Genomic DNA, 13,089 nt, shown 5'->3' with positions numbered 1-13,089 from the left:
GGACATGGAGCTTATATCAACTACTTTTCAAAAGAACATTACACAAGGGTGAAAAAAGGAACATGCAGCAATGGTCTCTGATCAGATTTGAAGGTAATGAATGATTGCCCTTAGCAAATGGCATTTGAATTAAGATTTTAAAAATATGTGAGAATTAAATAAGCAAGGAATCTCTCCAAACTGGAGCATTTCTGATAATTTGTATGAAGGCAAAATGAAACACATTTATTAAAGAACTTGATAAAAATAAAATTGCCTGGAATTCAAATAATAGAATATTAGAAGACAAAACCATAAAGGATACAGATTATGCAGGACTTAAATGGTTTAATAAATTTTTTAAGAGAAAAGATGAACTATGAAAGGTTTTAATTAGTACGTTGATGTGATCAGATTTATGTTTTGAGAAGACAATTTAGTTATCAGAGTAAGATTTAAAGGGTTAAAATTTTGGCACAAAGGAGACCATTTACTATTTTTGCAAACTTGATTAAAATAGTGGCTATGGAACTATGAAAAAGTAGTGAATTAATTTGAAAATTATTTAGAAGGTAGATTAACAAGAGTTCATGGGTAACTGATTATAGAAAAAACAAGGAAACAAGAGGTATCTGGTATATGTCACTGCATGGATGCTAGTGGTATCTATAGAAATAGAGATCTCTGAAGGAGAAACGTGGGAGGAAGATTGGAGACTGAGTTCATTTTGAATACATCAAATGTGCCAGGCCTTTTAGATATCCAAGCGAACATGCCACATAGGCGTTGCACATAAATAAGCTTGTGAAGCAGAACTGCACTAGGATATAAATCCATGAGTGATTGGTAAGTAAATGGAAACTAAAGATATGAGTGAGGCTTAAAAGACCTAGAGAAAATCATGAGAGAACAGAATTTGAATCCCGTTCACCCTGATCGTTAACATTTAAAGGCTACATAGAAAAATACCACCCAACAGAATCTGAGAAAATGTAGCCGGGGACCTAAGCGTTGAACCAGGAGTATATGTGGCAGGGAGGGGGTTGAGGAACAGATGAAGCATAGGTATTTATCAAGGAAATCTAGGGAAGATAATTTTTTAAAATTATCTTTACATAAATTCTGTTTTTATGTGTGTGTGTTTCCTTATTTATTTGGAAAGATAGGTCTTAGAAACAGGAACTAATCAATATTTTGAATAATTTTGAAGTCAAATAAATGAATACTGTCTTACATCTCTTGATTTTTAGTAACTTAGAGTTTATCTAGGTTATTCCAAAGAGCTGTATGGAAATATGTGCTAAGTATATTATCTGCTTTGGCGTTTGCTTATAATGGAAATTGTGTGTGTCAGATCTAAAGGGAACGCTGAATCATGCTTCGAGGGAACATTTGTTACACAGAGTCTCTCCTCTCCTGTACTGCTTAAACTAAACAGGCAGAGCAAAACCACATTTTGCTTTCCTCTTTTCTCCCACCTGCCTGCCACTATGTAATTTACCTTACCAAAGCAGATCCTGGTGGTGACCTTCCATTTCCCTTTGGCACATACTATTTTTGTGTACTGAGAAGGGCAAAAGTGCCTGGGAAAGAACACCTCCTCACCAGCCTCCTCCACCCCCACCCGCGGGAGCAGTCCTTAATCAAAGAGGATAACTAATAAATACATATTCCATCAATAGTCCCGTCTCTTGCCCGTCGAGTCATGTCCTCCACTCACTCTCAGTTCCACAGTGGAATTGAACTCCATTTCTTTTGCTCACAGTGTAGTCTGCTCACTAACACTGGCTTCATTTACTTCCTTCCCTTCCTGTCTCACTTCTCAGAGCTTCCTGAGATTACCACCTGGCACATTCCCCGCTCAATAAAAGACAGCCTCAGGATCTCTTTGTTAGGACATTGGACACCGTGTTAGGGTTCTCCAGAGACATGGAGCCAATAGGCTGTACATACACATAAAAGGAGATTTATTGTAAGGAATTGTCCATATGGTTATGGAGGTGAAATTCCAACATATGCAAAGTGAGTCAGCGAGCTGGAAGACCAAGAGTGCCAATGGTTTTAGTTCCACTCTGAGTCTAATGGCCTGAGAACAAAGAATTGATGATATAGTTCCAGTCCGAAGGTCTCAGGATTCAGACCCAGAAAGACCCAAGGTTTCCATTCTATTCTAAAGGCAGGAAAAAAGTCAGCTTTGCTGGTTCAAACGACATCAGGCAGGAAGATTTCTTTTCTACTTGGAGGAGGAGCAGCCTTTTTATTTTATTTAGTCCTTCAAGCGATTGGATGAGGCCCTTTCATATCATGGAACGCCATCGGCTCTACTCAGTCTACCAACTTTAATGTTAATCTCCTCCAAAAAACATCCTCACATTAACACTCAGAATAATGTTTGGTCAAATAGCTGGGCACCCCAAGGCACAGTCAAATTGACGCACAAAATTAAACATCACAGACACCCATGTTAACATAATTCTGTCTCCCCAAATTATACATTTCTGATCTTTCACCTCAAACTTTTTCCATGAAAACTAAACTCTCCTTTATAATATGTCATGGGGAAAATAAATTTTGCTATATGTATGTTTAGTTAGAGGTCAAAAGACCATAGGCCTCAGTTTGACCAGAACAGTCTGGTTGACAACTGTCATCTTCATAATTATTAATATTTTGTCTTCTTCTTTTAAAAATGTCCTGCTCTGGAGATGAAATTATATGATTATCCTATTCAATAACTGATTCCATAGATGTGCTGATAATGGAAAAAATTAATAAAGTATGTTTAAATCTGATATTCAATTTTTTTCTTCTATCTGTTAAAAATGTATGATGAATGTGTATCATATTTTTTCAGATTAATTTTTCTTCCTAAGTCATTTTGCACCACAAATATTTACTGTGATGTATTTGAAATGTTTATTTGCAAACAGAATATTATTTTTAATTATCTGAAATGCATTCTCTTGTTTAAGGAATTAAAGGAGAATGCATTTGAAAAGAATACATAATTTTAAAGTATGATATAAACTATTACATTTTATATTATACTTTATTATTCTATATATGAAAAATCTAAATAATATTTTCCTTAGATAAGGTAACTCACCTGAAAATTACACAGTCGGTAGTAACTCATTTAACTGGCTCTAAAATCAAAGAATGTATATAATAACCGTGCAGATCAGTTCAGCTAAGAAGGAAAGAGTGAGAAAAATTGTGATCTTCTGGAGAGCTCAGAGCCTATTTTGTTTATTGTGGAGAATGTGAAGATAAGAGGAGAAGACAATTTCACATTGACTGTGGGCCAGACAATGCCAGGACTAGCAAAGCCTCATAAAGAAGGAATGTGTTAATATTGTCTCTTTTTTGAGCGTATTTTCAATTTTTTCTATGAAATAAGTTATCTTTATGTTGATTAAGGAATATTGTATGTCATTCAAGTTATACATATAAATGTCTTAAAGTATTCTTTAATTCTCACTAGGGATGATTTATTGTTAAATGGAAATAAATAATTTTCTAACAAGCATGCAGTAGCATATATAAGAAATGTTAACTTTTAATAAAATCATAAATGCTATTGGAAGTGACTCACTAACTGTACTTCTGTACTTCAGAGCAAGCAGCATGTGCCCAGTGCTGCATCATTGCATTTTGAAAAAGATTCTGCATAATACTCGTGAGACAGTAATTGAGCTTGAGTTCATTGTGGGTTCCTTATTGTGAGTCCCTGGTATTCCTGTAACAATGAAAATGTTGTTATTCAGATGCACATAAATGCATTCAGCCCATAATAATAGTATTCATAGCCATCTATAAATAGTTTAAGAAACAATTGTACGAAATGCTTGATATTCATCTGAACCACTTTTTGCAATTCCACTTTTAAATTCAGATTTCAGAAATAATACAACAGTGGTGCTCAGGAGATATTTAGATCTTTTTGTTAGCTTTGCATGGACAGGTTGTTAGATTTTTAAATCACACACCCTATTTTACCAAATCTAAGAAATCCTTTATAAATATACACAATTATAAATAATATATAAGAAATGCTGAACACACAGCATGATGCACAGTTATTAACTATCTAGTTTTGTATGTGTTTAATTACCTTTCTTAATATTCTTTTGTTTCTAGATACACCATCAGTTAAGATTATACCATCGACTCCTTTTCCACAAGAAGGACAGCCTTTAATTTTGACTTGTGAATCCAAAGGAAAACCACTGTAAGTGAGTTAATGAGCAATAAAGCTTTTTACTTTTTTTCTTTTATCTTGCTTTGATTACAGGCTTTAACTGTAGGAATCCACAGTTTGTGTCTTTTCTTGGTGGGCAAAGTGATCTCTAGAAGAGAAAACCTCGTGAACCATGTCTTCATTAAAGTCTATGGAAGATTGGTTTTTACTCTGTCATCTAATGAAGTTTCTGGGAAGATTTCCAGCTGTTATTTCTTTTTTTATTTTTTCCAGTAAGATATTTTAACCTGAAGGGAGTATATCAGTCACTGTTCATATCATCAGACTATAAAAGCAGCACACTGTTGAATTCAGTTCTCCCATGAAAAACTTAGAAAATATTGAAGCATCCCCAAAATATGCCCAAGTTTTAAAGTTACATGAAGACTTATTTTCATAAAAGGAAAATCAAATCTATATTTCTTATGAAACACCCAGTGAAACAAGTAACGGGTCACAAACTCAATGTGTTTAATTGTAAAGTAATTTCAATATTAGAATATATGCACGTCAATGTGATAATGTCACTTCAACTCTAAAACTTCACCTTTTGAAATGTGTGTTTATAAATAGCTAGTCAAAGAGTACCAATTATTAAGCAAAAGTTACATATGGATATTTAAATATGGATTATTTAAATTCTATTTGAAAGCAATATGATCATTCTAATACAGGAACACTCTAGGCCTAGCTTTATGTAATTTACTTGATTTGTTTTAAAGATTCCAATTTATTTGCATTCTGTTTAAATTTTAATAGAAGGAATTAAATTGTTCTTTGTATATAACTATATGAGATTGCTTCTGGCAAATCAGGTTAAATTACTAAAAATTTGCCTCCAATAACATTTATATTATTTAAGTTTCACACTATCCCATGGGGAATTTTTCTAAAAGAATTGTAAGATAGATGCCTGGCACTTTAACTTCATCAATTGTGTGTCATTTTATTTTTTACCATATTAATAAATCCATGCCTTATTTAACTCAGTTTTGATATTTTTAAACTGTTCTCTCTTCTAGTAATTATTTTACAGAGATTCTTTTTGGTCTTCTTTCCTTATCCAAAAGTACATTTGTATACATTTGGATTATGTGCACAATTTATGCAATTAAATGAGGTGAAGTTAGGGAACATGCTTTATAGAATGCTTGAAAATAAATGAACGCCTGCTCAAGTAGCATCCAATTGTCTTACAATGATTCTTTGATTCCATATCTACTTCCAACAGTAGAAACATTATTTTACTTATGGAAATTATTAGACTTTATATTTTATATAAGTAAATATTTGAGTAGTTCATATCACTCATCTAAGATATGGTTGAATGAATGTGTCTTCTTTTAATCTCTTTTTAGTTACCTAGAAATAATCTTAGATGCGTAATAATCCTCTGCACTGGAGATGAATGAAAAGCACAATAATTTCTTATTTATTTTATTTAAGAATACAAATTTCAAGAGATTTATGAAATGGAAAATGCTACGTTTCTCAGAAGGATCCTGATTACTATCATTTTGCAAATAGATAATGGAAATAAGAAAGGCTTCCTGTTTTACAGAAGAGAAACTAAGGTTCAAAACTTTTAACTAAATTTTCCTATTTATCCAGATTTAAAATGAGTGAGAATTTGAATTCAGTTCAGTCTTGCCCAAAGCCTTAACTCTTTCTATTATGTGCTGCTACTTCAATTGCTAAATGTAAATTTCCACTTATTCTAACTAAAGTTACTTTTGAAAAACTAGAATGGGACTGACAATAATTTTCACCACCGAAGTTGAAGCCCTAGATGCTTTAGGGCGGTGAACTGGCTAGTCTCATGATATGTTTCACTGTTGCCATCCTCCTTCATTAGGCTTTCTTCTATATTTATATTATTTCTGGAAACTTGTCAAATTTCTACAAAACTAGTCATTTCTGGCATGAGTTTATAACCATATAAAAATATGTAATTTAATGTAGTATCTTTTGGCAAATAACTCATAAGCTCCACAACGTCTTCAAAGTAAAGTAGTCATTATATGTTGCCTTTACCTTCATAGATCCCAGTGTTATATTCTGTATGCTATGGTCCACAAGTAAATATGTATTAACTGATTTCTTGTATTATATTCTCATTCACAACTTTCCCTTTATCATATTTCCTTGCAGACTGTCAGGACATTAGCATTAAAGTTAGAATCAGCTTCTTTGATGCCTTTCATCATTTGGACTATTGCTTCTTCTTCGTTCTTCTAATCATCTTAAATAAACTTCTCTACATTTTTACAGTAACTGTCTTCTCCATTAGATGAAGGCATTAATCTCTTTAAAAACAGTCTAATTTTTAGCCTTTCTGTAGTTTATATACTATTTCCAACAGTGCCGGATGAGGCAGAAAGGATAAAAAACAAGAGAAGACTGAAACAATTGGATTTTCCCAGAAGGAAAGCTTACTGATCTTAAAGAAAAGTCTTACCAGAGCAAAAAGAACAGGATGCAAATTGAAATGGTTTAATCAGGGAATTAGTAGGTAGTAGGGAAGTGAAGATAGTCACTAAAGGAAAGACTATCAACTTCAAAAAATGAATCAAAAAGTGGAAGAGGGATGAGAAGAAATTCTGTCAAACGCATTTTAAAATAAAACAATAATAATAACACATATAATGGGGAGTCTTGCATATTTTAAGATAGCAGCAAAAGAGAGGGAGTGAAAATGAGGTATGTGATATACTCAAACAGCAGGTTAGAATTCCCTGTTTTACTCAGGTGATCGTGGTCAAAGTTCTACTCCATTACTTTGCAACTATTGTACCTGTATCTTCATTTTGTTAGTTAAGAACCACTGAGAAGCAACACTGTAGCTTAGTCTTTGAGTGAGGCCCCAAGCACTTAATTTTTATCATCTTCATCATTTACCTGATCCACCTCTCATTAACATGTGAAAATCAGGAATGAATAGTGGCTGTATGATTTCTTTATACCTTGTAGCTGTCTTCAATAATACATTTAATCTGTGGTCAAAACTTTATTGTTTCTTTTTTTTTTTTTTTTTTGAGACGGAGTCTTGCTCTTTCACCCAGGCCAGAGTGCAGTGGCGCGATCTCGGCTCACTGCAACCTCCGCCTCCCGGGTTCACGCCATTCTCCTGCCTCAGCCTCTAGAGGTGGGACTACAGGTGTCTGCCACAGTGCCGGGCTAACTTTTGTATTTTAAGTAGAGACGGGGTTTCACCGTGTTAGCCAGTATGGTCTCGATCTCCTGACCTCGTGATCCGCCCGCCTCGGCCTCCCAAAGTGCTGGGATTACAGGCGTGAGCCACCGCACCCGGCCCATTGTTTCTTAAAAAGTATTTGAGTAATATGTTTTGAAGAATGAGCTATTCAGAGTAATTAGGTATATTGGTAGTAGGCAAAATCACACCACTATCTTTTGTGTAAATCACAACATCATGGCATGGCTCAAGTTGCACTGAGGCTGGTGTTCCGAACCTGCCCTTCTTTATGCTAATGTTGTTTTCCTTGTTCTAAATGTGAGGGCCCCAGTGACTGTTTATGAACAATCATGCCTTATTTGCCTGCTTTGGACTGAAGCCTTTTGCCATTTTCCTGTGAAACAGCTGCATAACTTGGGCCAGGACCAAATTGTTCCACTTGACAGTACTTTAGAAGCATTCTATTCTTTCCTTAAAAGAGAGATTACTGTACATGTCTGTCCATTGTTTTAATTTTAGTTTAAAGTGAGGACCGAGCTAATGCCAGCCACTTTTATTTCAAGTCCCCAGAGTTTTTGCAACCCTCTTCTTTCTTTGGCTAAATTCCCAGACAGCTTTCAGGCAGCAGCATTCTCCATTTTAAAAGTAAATGAAAACACACACACACACACACACACACACACACACAACATGAAACCTTTATATTACATTAAAGTCATGACCTTAAATGGCGTGAGGTTGCCCCCAACACGCTGTAAATAATGAGTCATCATTCATTTTAATCAAATGTGTAATGCTGTTTAAATTCACCTCCAAAAAAGCAATGCGACATTTTCAGTGAGATAAATATGTATTTGGCATCTATTCTGTAAAAGAGAACAATTATAGGTAGTGATAAATTTTTCTATGTATCCAGCACAATGTTTATGTTGTACTTACTATTTTACTTTCTGGTAACCACAATTTTTCTTTTGTTCTTGCCATAAATCTAGTATGCATAATTGCACAGCATGTAACATTCCAATTCTATGAAAGAAGAAAGAATTTAATCTTTAGGAAGACAGATCACATACTATATAGCAACTAGTGAGGTGTTTTAGAGAAATAATTACACATCTACTTTTGAAATGATCAGGAATTAAAGAACTCTGATATGTATACATTAATGTATTTTTCTGTTAGAATAATAAAGATTTTTAACAACAACAACAACAAAAAAAACAGACAAAAGGCTGGGTGCTCACACCTGTAATCCCAGCACTTTGGGAGGTCGAGGCAGGAGGATCATCTGAGGTCAGGAATTCGAGACCAGCCTGGGCAATATGGTGAAACCCCATCTCTACTAAAAATACCAAAAAAAAAAAAAAAAAAAAAAATAGCCGGGCATGGTGGCAGGTGCCTGTAATCTCAGCTACTGGGGAGGCTGAGCAAGGAGAATTGCTTGAACCCAGGAGGTGGAAGTTGCAGTGAGCCGAGATCATGCCATTGAACTCCAGACGGGGCAACAAGAGCAAAACTCCATCCAAAAAAAATGAAAGCAGAACAGTTTTATATAAAGTCAATTTTCTTAGCCTAACATGTACCTTTTTACAAATCACAGGTTATTTGCTAATCATTATACAGTGCAATTACCATCAGATGAAATGACAAAATAAACCATGAATCAAAGAAAGCAAGTTATCATCTAGAGTGAAATATTGTTTACCAAAATAAGATAAAATATGTACTTTAAAATAATATTAATCTGTAATAGCAATTTTACATTATTTGACCCAATATATAGCAGTTGTTATTACAGAATATTTACCTCTCTCCTGCTATATAGAAAATCTAATTAATCCTCGAGATCTGTATGTTATTTTCAAATAGGATGCCTAAGATGTCAAACTCTGAGGCACAAAATGTTTTGAGGTATTGTAGAAAGAAAATGCAGACCTGGGTTTAAATTATAAATCTACGGATATCGGTGGCCTGAGTAGTCTTAAGCAAATCACTTAAGCACACTGAATATTTTTTTTTCCTTTTTTTAAATTGATGAACTTTATTTTCAGAGCAGTTTTAGGTTCACAGCAAAATTGAGCAGAAAGTACAAAGATTTCTCCTATACTCCCTGTCCTCACCCACTCATAGCCTTCCTCAGTATTGACATGCCATACCAAAATGTTACATTTATTATAATCAATGTACCTACACCAAAGTCCAATGTTTACATTAGGGTTTACTCTTACACATCAAGTAGTTTTATCTCTAAAACAAAGAACACGAAATTTATCAAACGGATTGTTTTAATAATGACAGTGTATATGAAATGTCGACCTCCAAGTAATTATATAATACATCATAACAATGAGGATGATAAATTATTATTTGATCAAGGAAATACATATAGTGTATCTCAGCAAGTTTCCAACTCAGAAGTCTTAATTATATATTGAATACACATGCTAATATTAGGCTATTATGGCAACTCTGACAACTGAGTTATCATCTCACATATATTCTCAGGCAATGGGATCCAAGATTTCAAGCAAAATAAATACATTTCAGGACAGTGGGTCTGTGTTTTCAAAAACATATTTAAACAGCAAAGGAACCCAGACTGAAGTCATGGCAAAACTGATATAGCAACTTTGATATTTTATTTGAAGTTAAATTATAATATTTATAAATTAGAGAGAAGAGAGGCAGTGTCATGGACCTCAGTTGGGGTAAAATCCAAAATAGTTAAAACGAGACACTGGAAAATCCTGAGCCACAGGAAAAGCCCCTTCACTAATTTACCTTAATTTTAAGGTAGCACAAGTTTAGATCAATTTGCAAGGAATAGAAGGAATTAAGATTGAGTTTTAGTTTGATGTGTGTGAGAAAGGCTACACTCTGAAGCAGTTTTATTGGGATGAAAGGGACTAAGTAGTTAGTAAGTTTTGACAAAGAACAAATGCAGATCTGGAAGGCCTTAAACAACCCAAACTAAGTAGATGGCTTGGCTCAGGAGTGGTGAGGAATCCAGGGTCAGTGACGTATAAGACCTTGTTTTGGCATAGTTTTTCATAATTTTCTCTCGTGCATAATTGTTTAATTTAAATCACACAACTATTACGTTGTAAAACGTTTACAAAGACTGTTGTAATCATTTCAATTTTTTTAGATGAAGAAAAATAAACCTTGTTCAAGTTATATGATCTTTCCCAGTAACACAGCTGATAAATGGTAGAATTGGGATTACAAAGAAATTGCCTTTTTGTATTAACAACAATGATGATTGTATTTTTTTGTTTACCCCATAGTTTTTGGCATTGATGTTTTTCACAATAATTCAATAAAGTTGGCAAGCATTGAAGAGTTCTTATAAATTGCTAGGACAGCCCATATTTCAATCAAATATTTGTTAAAAAATATACCACCAAGCCTGCCCTACAAGAGCTCCTGAAGGAAGCACTAAACATGGAAGGGAAAACCGGTACCAGCCACTGCAAAAACATGCCAAATTGTAAAGACCATCGATGCTAGGAAGAAACTGCATCAATTAATGAGCAAAATAACCAGCTAACATCATAATGACAGGATCAAATTCACACATAACAATATTAACCTTAAATGTAAATGGGCTAAATGCTCCAATAAAAAGACACACACTGGCAAGTTGGATAAAGAGTCAAGACCTATCAGTGTGCTGTATTCAGGAAACCCATCTCATGTGCAGAGACACACATAGGCTCAAAATAAAGGGATGGAGGAAGATCTACCAAGCAAATGGAAAACAAAAAAAGGCAGGGGTTGCAATCCTAGTCTCTGATAAAACAGACTTTAGACCAACAAAGATCAAAAGAGACAAAGAAGGCCATTACATAATGGTAAAGGGATCAATTCAACAAGAAGAGCTAACTATCCTAAATATATATGCACCCAATACAGGAGCACCCAGATTCATAAAGCAAGTCCTTAGAGACCTACAAAGAGACTTGGACTCCCACACGATAATAATGGGAGACTTTAACACCCCACTGTCAACATTAGACAGATCAACGAGACAGAAAGTTAACAAGGATATCCAGGAATTGACTTCAGCTCTGCACTAAGCGGACCTAATAGGCATCTACAGAAATCTCCACCCCAAATCAACAGAATATACATTCTTCTCAGCACCACACCGCACTTACTCCAAAATTGGCCACATAGTTGGAATTAAAGCACTCCTCAGCAAATGTAAAAGAACAGAAATTATAACAAACTGTCTCTCAGACCACAGTGCAATCAAACTAGAACTCAGGATTAAGAAACTCATTCAAAACCGCTCAACTACATGGAAACTGAACAACCTGCTCCTGAATGACTACTGGGTACATAACAAAATGAAGGCAGAAACACGGATGAGAAAGCAGGAAAGATCTAAAATTGATACCCTAACATCACAATTAAAAGACCTAGAGAAGCAAGAGCAAACACATTCAAAAGCTAGCAGAAGGCAAGAAATAACTAAGATCAGAGCAGAACTGAAGGAAATAGAGACACAAAAAACCTTTCAAAAAATCAATGAATCCAGGAGGTGGTTTTTTGTAAAGATCAACAAAATTGATAGACCACTAGCAAGACTAATTAAAGAAGAAAAGAGAGAAGAATCAAATAGATGCAATAAAAAATGATAAAGGAGATATCACCACTGATCCCACAGAAATACAAACTACCATCAGAGAATACTATAAACACCTCTATGCAAATAAACTAGAAAATCTAGAAGAAATGGATAAATTCCTTGACACGTGCACCCTCCCAAGACTAAACCAGGAAGAAGTTGAATCTCTGAATAGACCAATAACAGGCTCTGAAATTGAGGCAATAATTAATAGCTTACCAAACAAAAAAAGTCCAGGACCAGACGGATTCACAGCTGAATTCTACCAGAGGTACAAGGAGGAGCTGATACCATTCCTTCCGAAACTATTCCAGTCAATAGAAAAAGAGGGACTCCTCCCTAACTCATTTCATGAGGCCAGCATCATCCTGATACCAAAGCCTGGCAGAGACACAACCAAAAGAGAGAATTTTCGACCAATATCCCTGATGAACGTTGCTGCAAAAATCCTCAATAAAATACTGGCAAACTGAATCCAGCAGCACATCAAAAAGCTTATCCACCATGATCAAGTGGGCTTCATCCCTGGGATACAAGGCTAGTTCAACATATGCAAATCAATAAATGTAATCCAGCATATAAACAGAACCAAAGACAAAAACCACATGATTATCTCAATAGATGCAGAAAAGGCCTTTGACAAAATTCAACAGCTATTCATGCTGAAAACTCTCAATAAATTAGGTATTGATGGGATGTATCTAAGAATAATAAGAGCTATTTATGACAAACCCACAGCCAATGTCATACTGAATGGGCAAACCTGGAACCATTCCCTTTGAAAACTGGCACAAGACAGGGATGCCCTCTCTCATTGCTGTTGGAAGTTCTGGCCAGAGCAATCAGGCAGGAGAAGAAAATAAAGAGTATTCAATTAGGAAAAGAAGAAGTCAAATTGTCCTTGTCTGTAGATGACATGATTGTATATCTAGGAAACTCCATTGTCTCAGCCCAAAATCTCCTTAAGCTGATAGGCAACTTCAGCAAAGTCTCAAGATACAAAATCAATGTGCAAAAATCACAAGCATTCTTATATACCAATAA

General features: G+C 34.8%; 1 protein-coding gene across 6 annotated transcripts in view; it reads left to right on the top strand.

Annotated features, from left to right (window-relative positions):
* CADM2 (cell adhesion molecule 2) overlaps positions 1 to 13,089 on the top strand; it is a 1,117,716-nt gene that overhangs the window by 981,037 nt on the left and 123,590 nt on the right. For all 6 annotated transcript variants that reach the window (XM_063630530.1, XM_063630529.1, XM_055260304.2 and 3 more), the window contains one exon: positions 4,120 to 4,210. In XM_063630530.1, coding sequence (XP_063486600.1) covers positions 4,120 to 4,210 — 91 coding nt within the window. The remainder of the gene's footprint in view (positions 1 to 4,119; positions 4,211 to 13,089) is intronic.

The sequence above is a fragment of the Symphalangus syndactylus genome, chromosome 21 (assembly GCF_028878055.3).
Source record: "Symphalangus syndactylus isolate Jambi chromosome 21, NHGRI_mSymSyn1-v2.1_pri, whole genome shotgun sequence".
NCBI classification, from domain to species: domain Eukaryota; kingdom Metazoa; phylum Chordata; class Mammalia; order Primates; family Hylobatidae; genus Symphalangus; species Symphalangus syndactylus.
This window is presented reverse-complemented; position numbering and strand designations above follow the sequence as displayed.